Raw genomic sequence first — 20,462 nt, 5'->3', positions numbered from 1 at the left:
GCAGGCAGGAGTTGAAAAGGACAGGTTACCCCCGGAAGTCTGAATAGGAGAGTTGATTTAATCCTTTGAAGTCAAACGCTTTCTTTTAAAATTGTTCGGAGCCCTTTAGAATGAGCTAGACACATGTCCAGGTCAGTGGACACCAGGCTGCCTGGTGGCAAGAGCGTGGGTGGGATGGCCTCCGGAAGGTGGTAGGGTTATGGGTAGAGTTGAGAGAGTTTGGGACACGAGGTACAGTTAGCGGTAGGGAAGAAGGCCCAGGTCAGGCTGCCACACCAGCGTCACCTGGGCCTCCAATGGCCAAGGAAGGCGGAAGCCCACACTTTAGAAGGGGACCCAGTAGGAGCTTTAGCCAGAAAAATCTCTGGGCAAGTCGGTTAAGGGTACGAGTGCTGGGGAGGAGCTCATTCAAGCGCACACATCCTCTTGCCTGCCTTCCCCTGCCTACCGAATCCACGGCCCCAGAGAGACGGATCCCCACCATTCTGCCTCCGACTGTCCATCAGCCAACTCTCAGTGACGTCCCAGTCACAGAACCTGCACTAACCCAGCTTACCGCCGCCGTCACCTCCCAGACACGTTTTGAATAAAGCTCCGTGTAAGGGAGAGCCTGGCAGAGCCTGGTTTTCCCTCTCCTCTGCCCGCCTCGGCTAGCCCCTTCCAAGAGGAGAGACACATGAGCGGAAACTGCCCGCAGGCAGGGAGACCCGGCACAGCCAGGGCCTCGGTAACCCGCAGGCCCGGTAATCCGGAGTTGGCTGAGACACGGGGAAGGTGTTTACACCTTTTGGAGGCTCTGCCTGGGTGTCATGAAACCGGACCGGGTGAGGCAAGCAGCCCGGCGAGGACCACTAGGAGAGGGGAGGGGTGCAGCTCAGTGGGGCCTCAACGCTTCTCCTAAGACACAGGTGTGTGTGCTCGCTGGTGTAGGAGAGCAACGGGCCACCCGCCGCCCTCTGTGTGACTGTCCGCTGAGCAGTCTCTCAGCCCTGCTGTCGCAGGACACACCTGGGGATACCCGCATCATCATTCTCTGGGGCTATTTTGAACAGCTAACCCGGACATCATCTTGAATCAACTCTGGATCCCACAGCGAGCCCTAGAACCCCTTCCGAGCAGCCTGTGGCCCGCGTCTGCTGGCCCCTTGCCCTGGTTAGCAAGCCGGGTGGTTAGGCCGGGCTGGGAGCTATTTCCTCACTCGGTACTCCCTGAGTTGGCCCTGCACCGTGTCGGGGTAGACACGGTTCCACTGCAGGCTGATGGCCGTGCTGTTCAGGACTCGGATTTTAACGTCAGTGGGTGCAGCTCTGGGATCTGCAATGTGTTGGGACAGAGAGCCAGTTAAGCAAGCAGGGCTGGCCCCTGGACTCGGGGGGCCCCTCGGACTTGTTCTCAGCTGGCCGGTGCCTCCACCCCACTCTGGTCACGGGGTACCCCATGAGGCCAGCAGTGTCCCAGGAGATTGCCCTTGGGGAGTGGGGGGAAGGCCAGGCCAAGACTGGGAGAGATCTGCCCACACGTTTAGAGGGAGATTATCTGCTATCCTCCCAGCTGAGCAGCCTCTGTTTGCTCCCCCATCCCATGAACTACCCTTTTCCACCTGCTCTGCGTCCAGCAGGCTGCCCTCTCCGGACCGTGACAGCTGCCCTCCTCCCCCTGTTCACAGGCCCCTGGAGGGGTTTGCTTAATAGGCAAGGCCAATGGGAGACCCCAGGGCAGGAGGAGAGGGAGGTACCAGATCCTCTGGCCGCCTCTCTGTGGGCTGCAGGGCTGCTACACTTTTCTACACAAGGTTCTACCTTTTGCTCATGGGGACGCCCCCATCCGCTGCCCCTTCAAGGCTCAGATAGAGTGTTATACTGGGGTCCTGCTGTTGCTAGTCCTCTGGGTGGCTCCTGATACCCTGCTGTTTTCCCTCGAACCCCATCCTCACATTAGAGATAGTCCCCTCTGAGTGACACTCATTTCCCACTAGGACCCTGCCAGAAATGTCAGCCACAGGCTGAAGAAGCCCTAACCTCGTTCAGGAGGGGATTCTGATGGTTGACCCCCTGAAGAGGGAGACCCGCACGTGCCCTGTTCGCCGCACTCTGCTGCAGGTACAGCTCTGCCCCGCCCCTCTGGTCCAGCAGAGCACAGGCAGAGGGGGGCTGGGGGGTGCCGTGGGAACTGTGGGCGGGCCCACGAAATCCACGACTAGCACTACTCGTTCCATACTCACCAGCTGGTAGTTCCTGCCAGTCTCCTGTCTGGACGTGTCTGCCACCACGAGACAAGGAGCAGGGTGGACAGAGTCTGCTGATATATCCACTTATCCCCAGTGGGTCCAGTCCATAATCACCTCCAGGGAAGTGGTGCACAGGCCCCCTGACTCACTTCGTCCCACCTGACTGTCAGGCACAACATGGGCCCTACTCTTGACCCCAGCAGTGGGGTCCCCAAGACTCTCTCCTCCCTTCCTTCTGTCCTCCTCTCCACCTACCTACGTGATCTTTTCTTGGATCACCCTGATCGGGAGGGGCTCCCCTGGCCCTCCTGCTCTGCTCAGCAGCCTACTGAATTACTGTGCGGGATACAGGAAAGCCACTGCCATCTTCAAAGCCAGGGATGCACTTTTACATACATGCCCGGAATCTTGTTGATTTACCAAGGCTAGCCTCCAAAGAACTCTTTGCACGCTCAGTTCCAAGGGTTAAGAGCAACACTGGGATGCCAGCAGGTAGCTGGTCTGGGTTATTCCAGTCTGGGGCTCTGGAGACCTCTATTTCTCGAGGTTTCCCCTGGGGAGCCAGGGAGGAGTCTGGCCTATGGCCCTGCTTCCTTTGGAGGAGTCTGATTGTGGCTCTTTGGGAGGAAGAGTCCTGGAGTCTTGGCACTAGTAAGGGCTGACATTCAGGTAGACTAGAAGGCCTGGCTTCTGTTTTCAAGCCTGACATTTGCTATTGGGTAATATTGACAACGGTTTTCCCTTGCAGGGCCTCAGTTTTCACATCCGTGAATGGCAGTATTGGACTAGCTGATGATGTTTGGTAATTCTAACTACCGTTTGGGTGGTGATGACATTTCAGCTCCTGACATTATCAGGGGCCTGTCTGCCTGAGGTCACCATAGGGAATTTCTCTTTCCTGGGAACCAGCAGTCCTCCCAGGATGTTCTTGGCAGTCCCATGACCCACCCCGAGGTTCCTGGGCTGTGAGGCTGGCTGTGCGCAGCCTGGCTGGGAGGATCCTGGCTGGGGGATGGGGGGAGGGTACTCACAATCTTCCCCGGAGTAACCGATGACAGTGTCTGGCTCAGGGCCCTTTCCAAAGTCATTTTCGGCCTGGACTCGGATCTCATAGGGCACGTAGACGGGGGTCTGCCCTACCACGTAGCGGGAGCCCCAGACTGTGACATTGTTCCACGACTCTCGAGTTTCTCTCCTCCGCCACTTGACGATGTAGCGCAGGTTGGGGCCAAAGGCGGAGGTGGCGTTCATGGGCTGAGCAGGGAGAGATCGAGGGCAGGGGTGGAGCCCAGACCTACCCACAGCCTGCACCCTGCCCCGATCTGCCCAGCACCGCCCCCTTGCAGCAGTGGGAGACCAGGCCACCCTCACGCTGAGTCCTCCAAAGCCCAAAGTCTTATGAATTCAGCAGCATGTAGATTTTCTGTGACAGTCTTCACCCAAGACCTAGTCTCTCTGAGTCCCAGAGCCACCCACGTTTGCAAGTGCATAGGAAGCCAAAGATTTATTTTCAACAGGACTCTCCTGTGACCGGTCGGTAAGCAGAACAAAACAAGAAAATCACAGAATGTTCTTTGACGTTGGAGAGGGATGAGTTTTGGTTTAGCCACAGCATGCCGGCTGCCAATGACTCAAATTACAGAACTGGCTTGGGCTCTACTGAACCCATGTGTGACTATGTTGTCCTGCCCAGCAGCTAAGGGTGGGTACAACTCTGTTCTTCGTTCCCTAAGGGCCTGGCCCAGGAAGCAGTCCTCTCCAGAGTTGTAGACCAGGAGCCGGTCCTTGCAAGGCTCTGAAGATGAGCCCCAGTGTTTTGGATCTGGGCTCAGTCCAGCTGCCTAGGCTGCTGTGAGATTGGGTCCCCGAAGATGGGGACAGCCATGATCTCACACATTGTATCTCTCTGCTTCTGACACTCCTGGCGACAGCACAGAAATGTTAATATTTCCATGGCTGAAAGTGCATCTCTCAGACTTGGAATTGGTTTTGGAAAAAAAGTCATTTTGAGACCACAAATCCCAATTCTGGTTTGGAAAACAGTCAGAGAGCCAAGATGAAGATGGGATTTTTTTTCAATCCTGGCCTGGAGATATGATTTTACGTCCTCTTGTTCCTTCCTGGACTCAAAGCAGCTTGGGGGCTGGTCTCCCCTGCACCCCAACCGTCTCCAGTGGGAGGACCCCAGGACACAGCAACACTAGGCACCGATGTTTAGGCTAAATCTTTTCTACACTCTCCTTCTCCTAGAGAAGTCCATTTTCGTTGCTGGTTACTCTCTCTGATTTTGCCCAACTAGCTGCCTATGTTCCTCGGTCACCTCTGCTCATATCTCCAGTCTGAATCTTGCTCTTAGATAATGCTCCTGTCTGGGCCCTGCATGTCCAGTGCAGAGAGCAGCCTTGGGCCTCAGGCATTATGGAGCAAAAGGGCTACCAGCGTTCAAGGTCAAGACAGTGCACCCATCGGGAGATGGGCTGGGAGGGACCCTCACCGTCCACGTGATCTCCATGTTGTTCTTCCTGGTGCCTTCTCCCTTCACGTCGGCAGGATTGGACTCAGGGGCTGCAACCCAAGGGGGGTGCAAAGTTCAAGTCCAATGTGCATCACCAGGGCCTCTCTCCCTCCCAGCCGACCAGCCCCTTCCACGGCCATCCTTCCTCAGCATCTCTCTGCACACCGACCCACAGGCAACTGAACTTACTCTGTGTTTTCTCCCTGAGGAGGACATGCCTTCCTAGCTGAGACTGAATGTCCCCCCCCCCCACCAAGCAGGGATAATTTCTTTTGAGTTTTAATCCCTCACTAGACAGCATTTATCGCAAGGCTTTCCGCACTTTGGATGGTCCCAACAGCCAACGAAATGTGGATTATCCCCTTCCCAGATTAGCCACTAAGTAAGTTTAATGCCAGGCCGGCTTATCCCTGGCATTCAGCATTTTGGGGGAGCAGCACCACTCACAATGAGCTGGTGTATTTTCAGAAATCTAAATTACCCAAGTGTGATAGGGAAAGAAATCTGAGATAACACCAGACTATGTATTTCTAAGGCAAATCTTTGCCTAGAGCTTCCCTTTACAGCAGACGATCCAGAATTATTAAGGATATTAGTAATAATAACTGCAGTGAGCATTTACTGGGTGCTTACGATACGCCAGACGTCGCAGTAGATACCCAGACCGTATCTCCAGACCCAAGCCTTCCAAATGCCTGGGATGGAGGCAATGTTGCTGTCATTCCCTGTCTCAAAGCTCAGGAAGTCCAGCCTCGGAGAGGTTAAATGGCCCGCCACGTTCACGTGGCCAGGAACTAGGGGGACTCAGTGGAGCCTCAGGGCAGCTGGGTTTAGCGCATTTGGCCGTCAGCCCTCAGGTACTCACGCGCCCCGCTGGTCCGGTAGCGCTCGGAGGGGAGGCTGGGGTGGCTGCTGCCCACCTCGTTGATGCAATGACCCGAACTGGTAATTGACATATGGGGACAGCTGGAGGACGGCAGAGTTGGACAACTGCCCGGGAACTTGGAATGGTCGTGCCAGACCCAGGCTGGAACTGGTCCTCTTCGAACTGGACGACGTAGTCTGAGTAGGCAAGGAAGATAGCGCTGTTTGGGAGCTGAGGTAGTGGACTTCTGTGACGTTCTCCTGTGCGGTTCCCACTAGTCTTTACACTCTCCGTTGGGGAGATAAAGGCACAGGGAGAATCCCCCCACGCCAGACACTGAGAGGGGAGCCAAGGCCTCCATGTGCTCCGCGTTCGAATAGCCCAGGGCACACGTCAGGTAAGGGGGAAGCGGGACCAGAAACCAGGGCAAGGCCTCCAGCTGCTACCAGTAACCAGGCTGCCGTCCATCCCTCTTTTCTGGATTGGAGCGCAGGGCCCTGGGCTGACCTGTGATGGGGCTGTTGTTGTCATCCCCTGGGATCCAGGTCAGCCTCACACTCCTCTCGGCCAGGTCTGTGAGCTCCAGGTCCCGGGGTCGGTCTGGCCGTCCTGGCAGCAGAGGAAGAAGACACCACACGGGACTCCCCAGTTAGAGCCGGCCCGACCCTGCACTGGCCCCGGCCTTGGACACTGTCCTACGACAGGTCCCGGATGGGCCGAGGTCAGCACCTGCAGGAACCAGCCCTGGCCTTCCTGGAATGGTCAGCCCAGGGCCCACCCCAGTTCCTCTTCCTGGGCCGAGGAAGAACAAAGAGGAGACTTCAAATTCCACCACCTCAAAAAATCATCAAAGGATGTAGGGCACAGAGAGAACCGGGACCAACCCATCCCATGTCTGTGGCTATTCTTAGGGGGTGAGCGTTTGGAAAATGCTGTCCTTTCCATAAGACCCATGCTGGCCACCTGTAGGGAAACTGGGGAGGAAGTGTGGAGGATCCGGTCTCATTTTCTCAGGATAATTACCTTCTACTCTGTGTGCCAAGGCTTGGAGGGGGCAGGGGCTCAGTGGGGTGTTGGGAGAGCTGAGCGAGGCAGACTGGTTAGGAGCGTGGGAGGGACAAAGGCAGAGGACCGGACAAGGGTGGAAGTAGGGACTCAGTCCAGAGCTTCGGTGACAGACAGCAGGACAGAGAAGCCCCATCAAGCCTCCAAATGGGGCTGGGGACAGCGCTTTTGGGGGATCCAGTCTCACTGGACTTCCTCAGTGGCTGCCAGGGCCACCCTGGCCCAGGGACGAGGCCACCTCAGCGCTGCTGCTGGGGTACGCGATGTTTCCCCATTCTGGCTGCTCGGGCCAGTTAGCTCCGTGCTCTGGCTCGTTACTGGGAGCATCGGGAAGGCGGGAGCCCACGTTTGTGTACGCGTGCACGCGTGGGGATGCCAGCTGTGAAGGGGTGTGCCGCCACAGACGGCTGCAAACAAGCCGGGCCTCAGGTAATCTGAAGAGAGGGCTTTCCCGGCTGCCCCCTCCGTGCTTCTGAGGCCGAAGCTGGGGGAGAGAACAGGCCCCCACCAGGAAGTGCGGAGTGTGGCCAGAAGGAAGGCACAGGGAGGAAGAGCAGCTGAGGACTTTGGAGCCCCACCTAGGAAAGGCCGCAGGAAGCCTGGAGTCGGGTGGTGGCTGGGCTGCGAGGAGAGGGGCAGGGCCCTTGAAAGGCTTCGGGATTGGCAGCGAGCGGCCTTCCCCGGCACGTCCTATGCTGTAGCACCTTCCTCCTCAGACCCCACCCTCCCTGCTACCTGGACGGGGCTCTGGCTGGGGTCCTGTGATTAGTACGAATTACCTTTGGGCAGGGCCGCCAAATGGTTAGTTGGAGTGGCCTGATCAGCTGCAAGGTAAGATAGGTTATCCAGGTTAGCAAGTTATCCAGGGTAACAGGTGTTCTAGAAGGATGGGAGTAGGTGGCCAAGGGTTGAACAGCTGTCCTGGGCAGAGGTGTTCTGGGCACAACTTCACCTTAGCTTCCATGGAGAACCCCACCCCCACCCCCCATGCTTCCTTTGCGGCTGGCGCTTGTCTCCTTCCCATCCCAATGCCCCTGTGGGCCTGGGTCCGCCATCCCCCAAGACTGTGAGTCACCACCACCAAAGGGAGGGAGTGCACCAATAGTAGCGGCAATACGATGCCTGAGAGAGGACAGAGGTGAGGAGGGGACACCCAGGCATGTGCTTCCCTGGATGGGAAAGGCGACCTTCCCCTGGGGTTGAGGTTGGCTCCATATTTACAGTCTGGCCTAGATACAAGGCAGGACATGATGGAATCGGTTTGCTAAATGCAGAGCGCCCTACAGAATCCCATCAGGAGACAGGCGCAGGGCGGGAGTGGGAAGGAGGCTGGCCGAAAGTGTTGGTGGGACCAACTCAAAATGCAATCTGGCTTCAACGATGGATTATTTTAAGTGGGTACAGAGGTCAAAATGATCACAAGATCATTTTGTAACAGTGACATTTCTTGACAGTGTCTAAAAAAAATTTGTCCTCTGTCCACCTTCTGTCCACCTTCCCTCTCTCATTCAGGCATCCATCTGCTGAGGATTTGGGTGAGTTAATGATTCCCCTCAGAGGGAAGGTGCCTGGCGCAGCTTGCTCGGAAAGGAGCGCCTTCCTAACCCTTAGATCAGAGGGAAGAGATCACTGTGTCTGACCAGCCTGCTGACCGCAGGCAATGGCCTGAGACCTGCCCAGGCCCCACTGCTTCTCTGGGATCGGGAAGGGGTGGGTGGGGGAGGGTCAGAGCACGTGTGAGCATGGCTGTTACCTAGCACAGTGAGGTAGGCCTTGGCCAGGTCCTGGTCCAGCTCAGTGCTGGCAACACAGGTGTAACTACCCTGGTCCCGCTCAGCCACACCGAAGATGGTCAGTGAGTCGTCTTCCTTCTTCATCCTGCAAGGGCCCCAGGAGGGGTGGGGAGGAGGGTGAGTGGGCCGATAGCGGGAGAGTGGGGAGCTCTGTGCCCTGCCTGCTGTCTCCCTGGAGTGGGGATGGAGGGTGAGAGGGGAGCATCACAGGCTGGGCTGGGCAGCCACAGCCCCTGGCAGGGGACAGGAGGCTCCCTCCCATGGTCTTCACCATTACCTGGAGCTCTTCAGTGCTTGACGGAGAAGAAAAGGCAAGTGGGTGAAGCAGAAGTGGCTCTGACCCATGTTCATGTCCTCAAACTCTCCAGTGTCTACTCTCTGTTTCTTTCTTACGCTGTGCCCCCCTCCCAAATGAGGGTACAGTTAGGTCCACCCCCCCAAAAGGCAGGCTGGCTTCCCTCCCCTTCCCCTACTTCCAGCTGTCCCTTTAGCCCAGGCCAGTCTGTGCACCCAGGCTCAGGTCGGGTGTCCGGGCTCCTCTGCACTGTCTCCTGCAGAGGGAGGTGAGCACCACAGAGCAGGGTGGGCTGTGAAAGCTGTGGGCGCCCACGGAGTGAGGATATCTGTGCCTGCCTGTCAGGTATGCCCCTGCAAAAGCCAGATGATCACGCTGCTCCCTAGGCCTGACCCTGTACCGCCATCCCCCCCTGAGATGTTAGGGGCTGCGACAGAGTCTCGCGGAGGGGGCGGCTCGGACCAGTCCTCGCCATCACAGACTGCACATTACAGACACCCGTCAGGACTTTTAGACACTGTCAATGCCTCCGCTCCCCCCACACCACTTGACTCTGGACCCCGGAGGCTGGTGTGGTCTAGTAAAAGTGTTCCAGATGCCTATGGGCTGAGACACCCTGCTAACACCCTAGTGGCCGGCAGCTCGGGCCAGCCCTGCCCTCTGCTGGACAACAGGGGTACTGCAAGTGGGGCTGAGGACCCAGCGCCAAGGGGACCTCAAAGCAGAAGAGGAAGGGAGGAGGAGTGCGTAGGAGGGGAGAGGGGGAAGAAGGAGGGATGAGAGAAAGGAGTGGGGAAAAGGAGAGTGAGATAGAAGAGGAGGAGAGAGGCAGAGAGCACTTGGGATGGGGGAGCCACTGGCACAGCCACCCCACCCCCAGCAGCAGTTCCTGGGGGACACGCAGGATGTAGCTCCTCATGCCCGGGTTCCCTCAGTGTGTCGAGGGCAAGGAGGAAGAAAACGGGCCCAGACTCGCACCAGGAAGAGAGAAGGAAGGAGCAGAAACCTGTTTCCGATGTAGAGAGGCTCATCATCCTTTAGCCAGGAGACCGTGAGCTTCAGGGAGGGGTCGTGCTTCACCCGACATTCCAGCTGCACCGTGGTGCCCCGTTTGGCCACCTGGTCCTCGGGCATCCGGAAGATCCTGGTGGGGTCTGTGGGGAAGCCGAGGGAGCTCATCACTGGTGTGGCCTCTGCCCACCACCCCATGTGGCCACACGTTGTGACATGCATGAAAAGGTTAGATGGACCACGGAAGATGGAAGAGATAACGTTCAGTAATATGAACGGTGTGGGGGGGTGGGCACGATTCCCAGGAGGAAACAGTCTTTCTCTCTGCTTTGGAAACCTGTGATGATTTCCTGGGGTGGTAGTGGGGTGTTGGTGGGGGTCTCACTCTCCCCCCCTTTTTTTTAAGATTTTATTTATTTGACAGAGAAAGCTAGCCAGAAAGGGAACCCAAGTAGAGGGAGTGGGAGAGGGAGAAGGATGCTCCCCACCGAGCAGGGTGCCCAACATGGGGCTCGATCCCAGGACCTTGGGATCATGACCTGAGCCAAAGGTAGACGCTTAATGCCTGAGCCACCCAGGTGCCCCAGGCTTCCCTTTCTAATCCCACGTGGACTGGGCTGAACAGGACCCTGCCCTTCCAGCACCCAGGCCAGCTGGAAGCCCTGTGAGGACACAGAGGTCCACAGGGAGGGCCCCATTAGGGAGTCAACAGGACAAGCAGTGAGTTGTCAAAGGGAATGGCGTGTGGGAATCACTTTGAAGAAATGGCTTCCTTGGCTGCCCCAACCTGCCCTCTCCCTACCAACCTCTCCTTTACCTTTGACCTCCAGGCGGACCTGGTTTTCAGCTTTGCCCAGGATGTTGGTGGCAACACAGGTGTAGATGCCTTGGTCCTCTTTGCGGATCATCTTGATTTCCAGACTGCCGTTCTCATAGACATGGTAGTTCCCACCATCCAGGTTACTCCCCTGCCCGTTCTTAAACCTCACGACAGAGCAGCAGAACACACAGCACACTGAGAGAGGGCCGGCCCCGCGGGCAGGGGTCTGCCTCCCACTGCTGGGTGGCCCTGGCAAGTCTCTGGCCTTCTCTGAGCTTCAGTTTCCATCTCTGTACATTAAGGGGGGCTGACCTCAATGATCGGTCAACTTCCTCCCCATTCGGACCCCATAAAGTTGCCTGGTCTCACTGAATACCAATTTTGGGCTGAAGACCCCCGGGGGCATGGCCTGGTCTCCTGGAACTTACCATCGGAGTGTGGGGATGGGGGACCCAAAGAACGGACAGTCCAGCCGTGTCCGGTTGTACAGGATCACCCTAATGAGCTGGTTCCGGGGTGACAGCATCCGGGGTGGCACATCTGCAATTCCCGGAGAGTGGACTTGGCTAGGGGGAACTGCCTCCTCTGGTCCCCACCCCCCCAGGTCTTCCATGTGCCCCAGCAGCGTAGCAGCATTCCAGGAGCCCTCCCGACCACCCCCCAATCCTTCCCCCATCACCCTCCCTCCTTCAAGAAGCCTCCCAGGGTTAGGGGAGGGAAGAGGAAGCTCATCCCTCTGCCCTCGACCTACCCTGTGTGCAATCCAGCTTTTGCAAAGGGTCTCCCCAGATTATACAGCAGCTACTGACATAGCCCCTCCCCACCCCAGCACATCTCCTAGTTGCCCTTGCCCTCTCCCTGATCTAGGAGTGACGGAGTGACCCCAGTACTCAGAACCAAATCCTGCCCTGGGGCACTGAGAATGCAGGCAGAGTTGGCCTGGATATGCAGAGGGGGTGAGACAGGCCCCTCCCTCTCATCTGGAGACATGATCCTAGCAAGGAATTGACTGTCTGCACGCCCAGCTCCATGGATCTGAAGTTCCCCATCCTCCCTGGCAAATTCATTTTCCGTCTCCATGCTCCCTCCATCCCAGGCCCTCCTATCCCACTCAGCTGGGCTGACCTTCGGAGCAGAAGGTGGGCCCACGACAGGGGCAAGCCCCAGGGAGGCTTCCCCAGGGAGGCTGCCCCAAGGGCGAGGAAGGGGTGGGGTACGCTCACCCAGCACGCTGACGAAGGCGTTGGCCAGCAGGTAGCCGTGCTCGTTGGACGTGTTGCACTGGTACACCGCCCTGCTGCTGATCTGGGTGTCCCGGAAGATGATGGTGTCCCCGGCCACCTCACGGTTTGGGTTGGGTGGTGCCGCTGCAGACAGGAAAGACACGCCTCGTGAGAAACGGGAAGGGCGGGTAGAGGGCCCTTGGGGCTCTGGCCAGGGCTCCCTAAGATGACTGGGGTGCTGTGGAAGCAGCAGCCCCGGGTGGCCCCCAGGAGATGCGGCTTCTGGCTCCACTGCTGCCTGGCTGTGTGACCTCGGGCCCATCATCGAACCCACCAGGGCTGCCTTCTCAGCCTGTCCGATGGGACTGTGAGTCCCTGCTGGACCTGCGTGAGAGTTGGGCAGGTATAGTTGAGAGCATAAGCCATAGAAACAGAAAAGGGTTTGCATTCCAGCCACATCACCTCCAGCGTCATCAGCTCCTCTGAGCTCCAGCATCCTTGTGTGCAGAATGGGGATGACGTACCACCTTGCGGGGTTCTTATGAGGATAACCTGAGATTTTATTACATGTCTAAAGTCATCAGCAGGGGCGCCTGGATGGCTCGGTCAGTTGAGCATCTGCCTTTGGCTTGGGTCATGATCTCTGGGCCTTGGGATCAAGCCCTGCATCGGGCTCCTTGCTGAGCAAGGAGCCTGCTTCTCCTTCTCCCTCTGCTCCTCCCCCCTGCTCCCTCTCTGTCCTGCTCTCTCTCAAGTAAATAAATAAAATCTTAAAAAAAAAAAAACTCATCAGCAGAGGCCCAGCACACACTGATTACTACTGTTATTATTTTTTTTTAAAGATTTTATTTGTTTATTTGTCATAGAGAGAGAAGCGAGAGTGAGCACAGGCAGACAGAGTGGCAGGCAAAGGCAGAGGGAGAAGCAGGCTCGCTGCCAAGCAAGGAGCCCGATGTGGGACTCGATCCTAGGACGCTGGGATCATGACCTGAGCCGAAGGCAGCTGCTTAACCAACTGAGCCACCCAGGCGTCCCTGTTGTTATTATTTTAATACCCTTTGCATATACTTAAAGGTTTTGAAAAGGACAAAGGAATATACAACCGGATGAGACCTACTACCTTCTCGTCCTCGGAGCAGAGCGTTCCTCAAACGTTCACATAGACCCATAAGCCGATGCTGTCGAGACTGAATGAGTCCTTAAATTTGCCAAAGCTACCTGATCGTCCCAAGAAATGTGTCCTAAACTGAGAGAAGCTATTTCCTCCCGCAGCTTTTCCAGCACGGCTGGCCTGGGATACAGAGAGCAGAGGCTGGGGAGTGGTCGCGGGCTCTCAGTCCTGTTCACACATCCATCTGGGACTGGGACAGATCAGTAAATCTGGGCCTCATTTCCCTCATCTGTCAAGTTTTGGAGAATTACTCCCATCCTTCTCCCACTCCGAGGAGCTTTACTAAAAAAATGATAATGAGCGGTATAAATTAAGTTTTCTAGAAATGTAAGGAATCGCCACTTTTCTCATCTTTCATGGGAAGGTGACTTTCCTCTGTAGGGTTTCTGGACTGAGCCAAGGTGACTTGGTTTGGACAGTCTGTGAATGAATCCAGGATAGCTCAGACCGATAGCCACAGTGGGGAGAGGACCACCCAGGGTCTGGCCCCTGAGGCGCCCCTCCACAGACAGCAAGTCTGAGCCCGGAACTGGGGAATCAGCAGGAGGCAAATAAAGACAGGTCAGCATCCTTATCACCCACCCCCAAGTCCCCACTCAGCACAAAGGCATGAAGTCCACGCCAGCAACTTCAACACCTCCTTCCCTGGCAATTCTCGTGGAGCCAACTTTCTTCTCAGCCGCTCCCTGTAAGTGACAGGTGACCTTTCCAGGGCCAGGGCTCAGCGGCAAGTCCTGGGCTCTGCATTTATTCCATGGTGCTGTGGAGTCTGCTGCCTTTGTCTGCCTTGTTCCCAGAGTGCTGTCAGGACAGGGAGAACAGCAGAGGGCGGGCAACCTCTGCATCTCTGCTCCTGCGCAGGGCAAGGCCATGGGCTGGGAGGGAGCTCTGCCCCCAGCAGTAGATGGTGCAGGCGTCCGGCAGTCTCAGAGACCCACAAGGACATTTTATAAAGTAAATGCAACCGGAGAGACTATGATGGGAAAACCTGACCGAGAGCCCTGGCCGGAAGGGGCCCTGCAGTCACCTACTCCAGCCAGCAGGCAGGACTCAGTTTCCCCAAATCTGGGCACACCCAGGAAATGCATCAGTGCTTCTCTGCTCTCAGGGGGCAGTTCTTCCTCCTATTGAGCCTGGCTCTCGGTTTGCCCTCAGCAGAGAGTGGGGCTTGGGTAACTAAACACAGCAGCTTACTGAGCTCTGCTCTACCTTACATGCCCCTCCCCAGCTCAGAGGCCGGCTCTCTGCAGACCTGGAAACTGGGCTGGGTGGTGGTTTAGGGCAGAAAGCAAGATTCAAGAAAAACCCAAGGGAGTTTCATGCTCCCTAAATATGGGAACATAAGCATAGGTTTCCTGCCTCTTGAGATGCCCAGAGAGCTGGGATGCTCCCCAAGCAGTGGCCAAGGGGCTAGTCATTAACTTCCTTCTGGGCACCCAGGGCCGGCACATAGGGATGGGGCCCTGGAGCCTCTGACGGGAGGCCCAGCGGAGTCAGGTGGGACAACATCTTGATACTTACACTGCAGAGGCTCCCCATTTATCATCCACTGGACAGTGGGCTTGGGGTTCCCATTGGCTCGACACACCAGCCTCCCATCCTCGCCAGGAGCCAGGATAAGGTTCTTGGGTTCGTCCAGCCAGTAGGGAGCAGCTGGAAGACAAGCGGAGCGCAGGCCGTGGCGTTAGATGACTGGGGGCAGGCAGGAGACACCGACCGGCTCCCGCTGAGAAGGCAGGAGCCTCCAAGAGCCAGCTCCAGGCCCTCACCACCTGCCCGGGGGCTCATCCTCATGAGAGGCATCCTCAGTCCAGCCTGCCTTTGGTGGGCTTGGCACCGCGGATGCTTCCCACTCTATTTCGGGTTTATAGAACAATAGTTCTAAACTGGGGCCGCCCGTTAGACTCCTCTGAAGAGCTCTGAACAAACATGGGCACTGGGGCCCAGCTTAGACCTACTAAGTCTGAATTCTCAGGGGCGGCTGGGTCAGTGGATGCTTTTAGAGCCCCACAGGTGTTCACGATGAGCACCCGAGGACGACAGCGGGGCAATTAGTAAAGCAAGCCCGGGACTGGCCCCTTGGGATCCTGGGGCTATTGCTATGACATCAGACCATTTAGAAAAGACCTCAGGCATCAGGCTTTGGTTAGAGCAGGCTGGCTGTCCCTTCCAACTGGGAATATGTGGAGATGGGGATTTTTTTTCCTGAGAAGTTCCTGTGGATCGATCAGATTCTCAAAGATCTTGATACCCCCCAAAAGGTTAAGAACCCCTGGTCTAAGCGTAGCGCTGAAACCAAAGTCATCAGGTCAACTGAGCGAGGGCTTCCCAAGTTCTTGCACTCTCAGTATCAGACCTCATCGTCCCCATCATCCGGTCAGCGCCAGGCTGACAGGGACTGGTGTACCCCATCACCCACAGCCGGGACCCATAAAGGCACGTGCTGTATTGCCCACCACAGGTCAGATGGGCCATCGGCACCATGGAGGGAGGGAAGTGATTTTTAAAAAAATAATTTGTGTTCTGATAACTCCCCATTTTTAAGAAAAAAACCATGCACAAGTACACAGACAGCACAGGGCTAAGACGACACACCGTGAACGGGAATGCAAAATGTAAGAAAGAAATGGGGCTGTGTGGAATCCAAATGGCCCATGGGGGTACATTCACCTGTGGGGGGAGCCCCAGGCAACACAGAGAGGTGGGGGATGGTCAGGGTGCAGGTCCTTCCCCTCATACCCACTGTGTACACACACACACACACACACACCCCACATATACCCACTATGTACACACACACACTCTCACATCCGGGGGGTGACGCTGTCCCTGGCAGATCACTATTGCCACTAGCCAGTGTGTAATCAGGTCTCTCCTACTCCCCCCGCCCCGTCCTTCCCACGGAGGGAAAGGTGGGCTGTGGCGTGTAGGGCTGGCAAATCATCATAATGAGAAATACACACAACGTACCCTTTACTCTCACCGAGATCGTGTGCCTGGTGCTGCCCATCTTGTTGGAGGCCAGGCAGAAATACTCCCCGGAGTCTTCCTCGGAGACGTTGGTGATGCGCAGAGCCTTGTTAAAGTTCTCAAACTTGGCCTTGTCGGAGGGGAGGTCCCCACCCTTCTTGTACCACGCGATGTCTGGTGTTGGGCTGGGAGAGGGAGCGAGCAGGACACAGGGGTTACCCCCAGCTGGGGGCCTGCTGCTCTTCCACCGAGCCCAGGACACCCAGGCATCCTTGAAGTGTACAGGCGCTCAGGAGGATGGTCGGTCCCCTGAGAGCTGACCTCTCCTGTACGGAGCGGGTGCTCGGCCACAGAGCACCGAGGCACTGCTGGGAAGTCATACAGGTGTGAACACACGTGCAGGACATTACCCCGTCTCCTTTCCTCATCCATTACCCATAAAGAAGACAGCCAGAAAGGGATGGGAATGATGATGCTTTGCAAAAGCCTGGCTAGGGGCTGTCTGGGCCTCTTTTCGCCCCCTCAGACTCGGCAAGAAGAGCCCCTGTGCAAATTCCCGCGCCCCGTCCTCCTGGAGAGGGACCAGAGTGGGGGTGCGGGCTGTACGTACACCCCGGAGGCGATGCACTCCAGCAGGAGATCCATGCCGCGCAGCACCATCTGACTGCTCGCCGTGCCCTGGGGGTACATGAAGCTGGGTGTCCTTTCTGCAACTCCTCGCGCTGAAATAGGATTGAAGATGCTGTCATGAGCCTCCTGCCCAGAGCAGACCCACGAGGCCCAAGCGGTCAGGCTAGGAAGAAGTGTCATCACGCCCCCTACTTACCCTGTTACCCTCAGAGGCACCAAGCCCCAGACCCTCCCAGCTGAACCCCACCCCCCACAAGGGCCGGGGCATCGCATCATTAAGAGAGGTGTGTTAGGAAGCGCGGGGCTCCCCGGCCCCACTGGCACATGTGTGTGAGCATCTCAAGTTCTGAAAGGATCTGCCAAGAGGAGTCCAGCTTCCTCCCCAGTTCAGTAAACCCTGCCTTCCTGGGCAAGGAGGAGGGGGTTGCCCGAGCAGTGAGCCGTCTACCCCCCCCCCCCCGAGCATCTTGCATTAGGACCCCAGAGACCAATGTGGCGGCCCCCCTGGGAGGCCTTCTTAGCAGCAGGGGATGAATGAGAAGGCACATACTGGGGCCACAGGACAGACAACCTGCTCTCTGGGACCCTGGAGACAAGGAGCTGGGATGAGCCCACAGAGACCCGGATGAACAGTCTGGTTTAGCAGAGACGTGGAGAGAATGAATGAGCAGAGATGACAGGAAATCACTCTGGGGCCAAGACCATTCTGCTTCTTCACTAATGACTCTGGGAGGGGGTGGGAGGAGGGTGTTAATTGGATGTGAGAGACTGGGGGAGGGGGAGTGGAAAGTGGCAGCCAAGATGGAGGAGGGGATCTACAATTCAACTAGGCTGGAACAGCCACATCCGCCGACAGTGACGTGCACGTGGGGTTTGGAGGCCGGGTGGCTCCCAGAGATCAACACGGCCAGGATGGCTGTTTGGCTGTGGACGGGGACATGCGAGTCTGGACCCCACCTCTCCTGGAGAGCTTTTTGCACAGTTCAGTGGACATGGGTAAGACGGAAGGGAGGAGAACAAAGGTTTTCCAGCCAGGAACCCCAAAGCAAGGGGAAGCTGGAGGACACACCCCTGCCCAAAGGTGTAGGGTTATAAACACGAAGAGTTAACTCTAGAAGCTGAGCCCACCCAGTGGTGCAGTGGGTCTTACGCTCAGTTGGAGAAGCGAGAGGAGGAAGACAGGCAGAGCTGCCAGGAGCTGGAAGCCATCAGAGACTCCTGGAGTGGGGACAAAGGCATCTTCCCGGCTGGGGGCTGTTAAGGTGTCCCGGCCATGAAGACAGAGTGGCAGGGAAACTGATGTCCCCTACAGGAGCTCGTTGGACAGGCTGGTGCCTGGCTGGATCCGCAAGGCTCCTGTCTTAGAGGCATTCAGCTTCTCTCCACTAGCCATTGCAGAGTGCGCTTCAAAGAGCTGGGGTCTACTTTATGCTTTTCTCAGGGGAAGAACTGATGAGACGTGTGCAGTTAGTGAGGCGGCTGGCACAATGCATGGCACATAGAGCAAGCGTTCAGTAGGTGTTGGTGGGATGAATGAATGCAAAGGGAGAAGGGAACAAAAAAGAAGGCAACCGTGTACCCCACGTGTTATTACTCGTGCAGATGTCCTCACATGTCCCACCAGCACACACATATACAACAGTGGCTACTGACCGGGTTAATCCATTATGCGGTTAATCGGTTACCGTCTATGACCCTCGTAGCAGCCAGCTCTCAGGACCAAGGAAGCCGGATACCAAAGCAGCAGCTTCCTCCCACCCGTTATCATGGAATTCCCTCAAAAAGTCCAGATAACACAAGGTCAAGGGAACTGTGAGGAGAACGCTATTTCAGGGCAGGAGGCTCTGGTGAGGCTGTCCGTTGCTGGGAAGCTGAGACGACTGAGGGGGCCCCAGCTTGTTGGCATACTCCTTCCACACAGGGACAAACTTGGCAGAAGCCAGCCTGCGACCCCGTGGACATTTAATTCACACCATAGCACGAGCACACTCAGCCAGCAGAGCAGGCAGAGAAACGAGCCGAGTCTCGCTGTGGGGGCCTTGACGTGCTATAGCCATGACTATGAAAAGGTTACAGCCATGCTGCACTGGTAGGGTGTGGGTTAGCAACCATAGAATTATCCCAAAGGAAGAGAAGCTACTGGGAAACAAGCCAAAGTTCAAAAATAGAGGGAAGAACATCCTAAAAGTCAGAGGCACTAATCAGGGCCAGTGTTTGGTATAAGCCCGAGAGGCCAAGCCTGCACTAATAGCTCTCTCTAGGCGTCAGAGTCACGCTTACTCCTCACAATCTGAGGGGGAGGTGTGTGGGGGTACCACCACCATTTTCAGCAGAGGGAACTGAGGCTCAAGGAAATCCATAGACTTGGCAAGGTCACAAGCCACTTATGTTTTGGATTCTGGACCATTTGGCACCAAAGCATGTCCTGAGAGCTCTCCGAGCTTGCCTCCTAAGAGATGGTTAGCCCATCTGTCCCTCCTTCGGACAGCCAGCTTTGGGACTATCAAACCAAAGAAAACCCAAACCCAAGGGCAAAAGAGGTGAAGGGGAAAAGACTTAGTGTCTTGGTGAGCCGCTCTGATGAACCTCTTCTGCTCGGTAAGACTCCGTCCCTCCTTGGTGGCCATCAGATAAACTCAGGCCCGAGCTGGAGAAAGCAGCTGGGCTAGGAATTAAGAGGCTCCAGAGTATTCTCAAGTGTGTTCTTAAGGCCATGGAAAGCTTGAAGAGGAGTCAGGGTGACACGTGGTGTCATTACGGGATGAGAAGCTGGACCCGAAGTGGGGGTTATAAAAAATGTGGTCAGCAGCAGCTGGAGGGAATTACATGAAAACTGTTGGAGGACAATCCAGCTGGTGGCTTTCGGGGCCACTGCTCCCAAGGGAAGGTGGCTAGTTTCTTTCCCTGGGGATGGAGACCCAGAAAGACTCTCCAAGACAAAGGTGATTACTCTCTAGGCCTCTACACGGTGGAGGATGACAGTCTCCCAGGGTCACAGGATGTCGCCTACCCTCTTAGAGGTGGAAATTCAGCCTGACGAGCTTGATAAAGCTTCTCTTATTCTCCCTGATCTTCAGGGCTGGGGTTGGACCTAATATCAGATAAAACTCAGAATCCAGATGCCAAAACTCACATTGGTGGGTTCAGGAAGATCTTCCCACAAGGGCCCTTTTGACCTCTAGCCTAAGGACAGTCTGTCCTTTCCTGTTCTCCCTGGCTCAGGAGTGGGAGCATGGGTTTTCAGGGGGATCTGGTCACCAGGGAGACATCAAGAGATGACACTACCTCACCCACCTTAGCTTTAAAGGGCCAATGAAAAAATGTCTTCATCGATTCCTACAAGAGGAAGGGTCAAGATTGCTGAAAACCTGAGTTGCTCCCTTCTGTTAAGTGCTGTGGGTTAGCAGAAGAGAGCCCAATGCATCAGATGTAGCTGAGAACTTTTGGCAAAAAAAGCTTTTAGGGGCAACTGGATCCCACATTTGCTGCTTTTGATTCCCAGGATTAAGAGCTCATGGGGTTGGCTCTGTGGCATTTCATCCAGCTCTGGCTCCAGGAATGGTTCACGAAACAATCCCAGAAGACAAGAAAAACTCTCTGTCTAGTAACATTTGATACCTTCCACCGTCAGGAAATCTCTTCCATAAGTCTGACCTCAACCCCTCACTTGAGAGTTGGGGCTTTTTTCTTTTTTCTTTTTTAAAGATTTTATTTATTTATTTGAGAGAGAGACAGTGAGAGAGAGCATGAGCGAGGAGAAGGTCAGAGAGAGAAGCAGACTCCCCATGGAGCTGGGAGCCCGATGCGGGACTCGATCCCGGGACTCCCAGGATCATGACCTGAGCCGAAGGCAGTCGTCCAACCAACTGAGCCACTC

General features: G+C 56.2%; 1 protein-coding gene across 1 annotated transcript in view; it reads right to left on the bottom strand.

Annotated features, from left to right (window-relative positions):
• NFASC (neurofascin) overlaps positions 1-20,462 on the bottom strand; it is a 179,366-nt gene that overhangs the window by 33,978 nt on the left and 124,926 nt on the right. Inside the window, 17 exon segments of the mRNA XM_047704991.1 lie at positions 1,199-1,314; positions 3,259-3,481; positions 4,722-4,792; positions 5,608-5,672; positions 5,674-5,726; positions 5,729-5,763; positions 5,766-5,804; positions 6,115-6,216; positions 7,452-7,496; positions 8,426-8,550; positions 9,767-9,914; positions 10,589-10,755; positions 11,020-11,131; positions 11,815-11,958; positions 14,507-14,638; positions 15,956-16,140; positions 16,566-16,677. Coding sequence (XP_047560947.1) covers positions 1,199-1,314; positions 3,259-3,481; positions 4,722-4,792; positions 5,608-5,672; positions 5,674-5,726; positions 5,729-5,763; positions 5,766-5,804; positions 6,115-6,216; positions 7,452-7,496; positions 8,426-8,550; positions 9,767-9,914; positions 10,589-10,755; positions 11,020-11,131; positions 11,815-11,958; positions 14,507-14,638; positions 15,956-16,140; positions 16,566-16,677 — 1,874 coding nt within the window.

The sequence above is a fragment of the Lutra lutra genome, chromosome 15 (genome assembly GCF_902655055.1).
Source record: "Lutra lutra chromosome 15, mLutLut1.2, whole genome shotgun sequence".
Classification (NCBI taxonomy): domain Eukaryota; kingdom Metazoa; phylum Chordata; class Mammalia; order Carnivora; family Mustelidae; genus Lutra; species Lutra lutra.
This window is presented reverse-complemented; position numbering and strand designations above follow the sequence as displayed.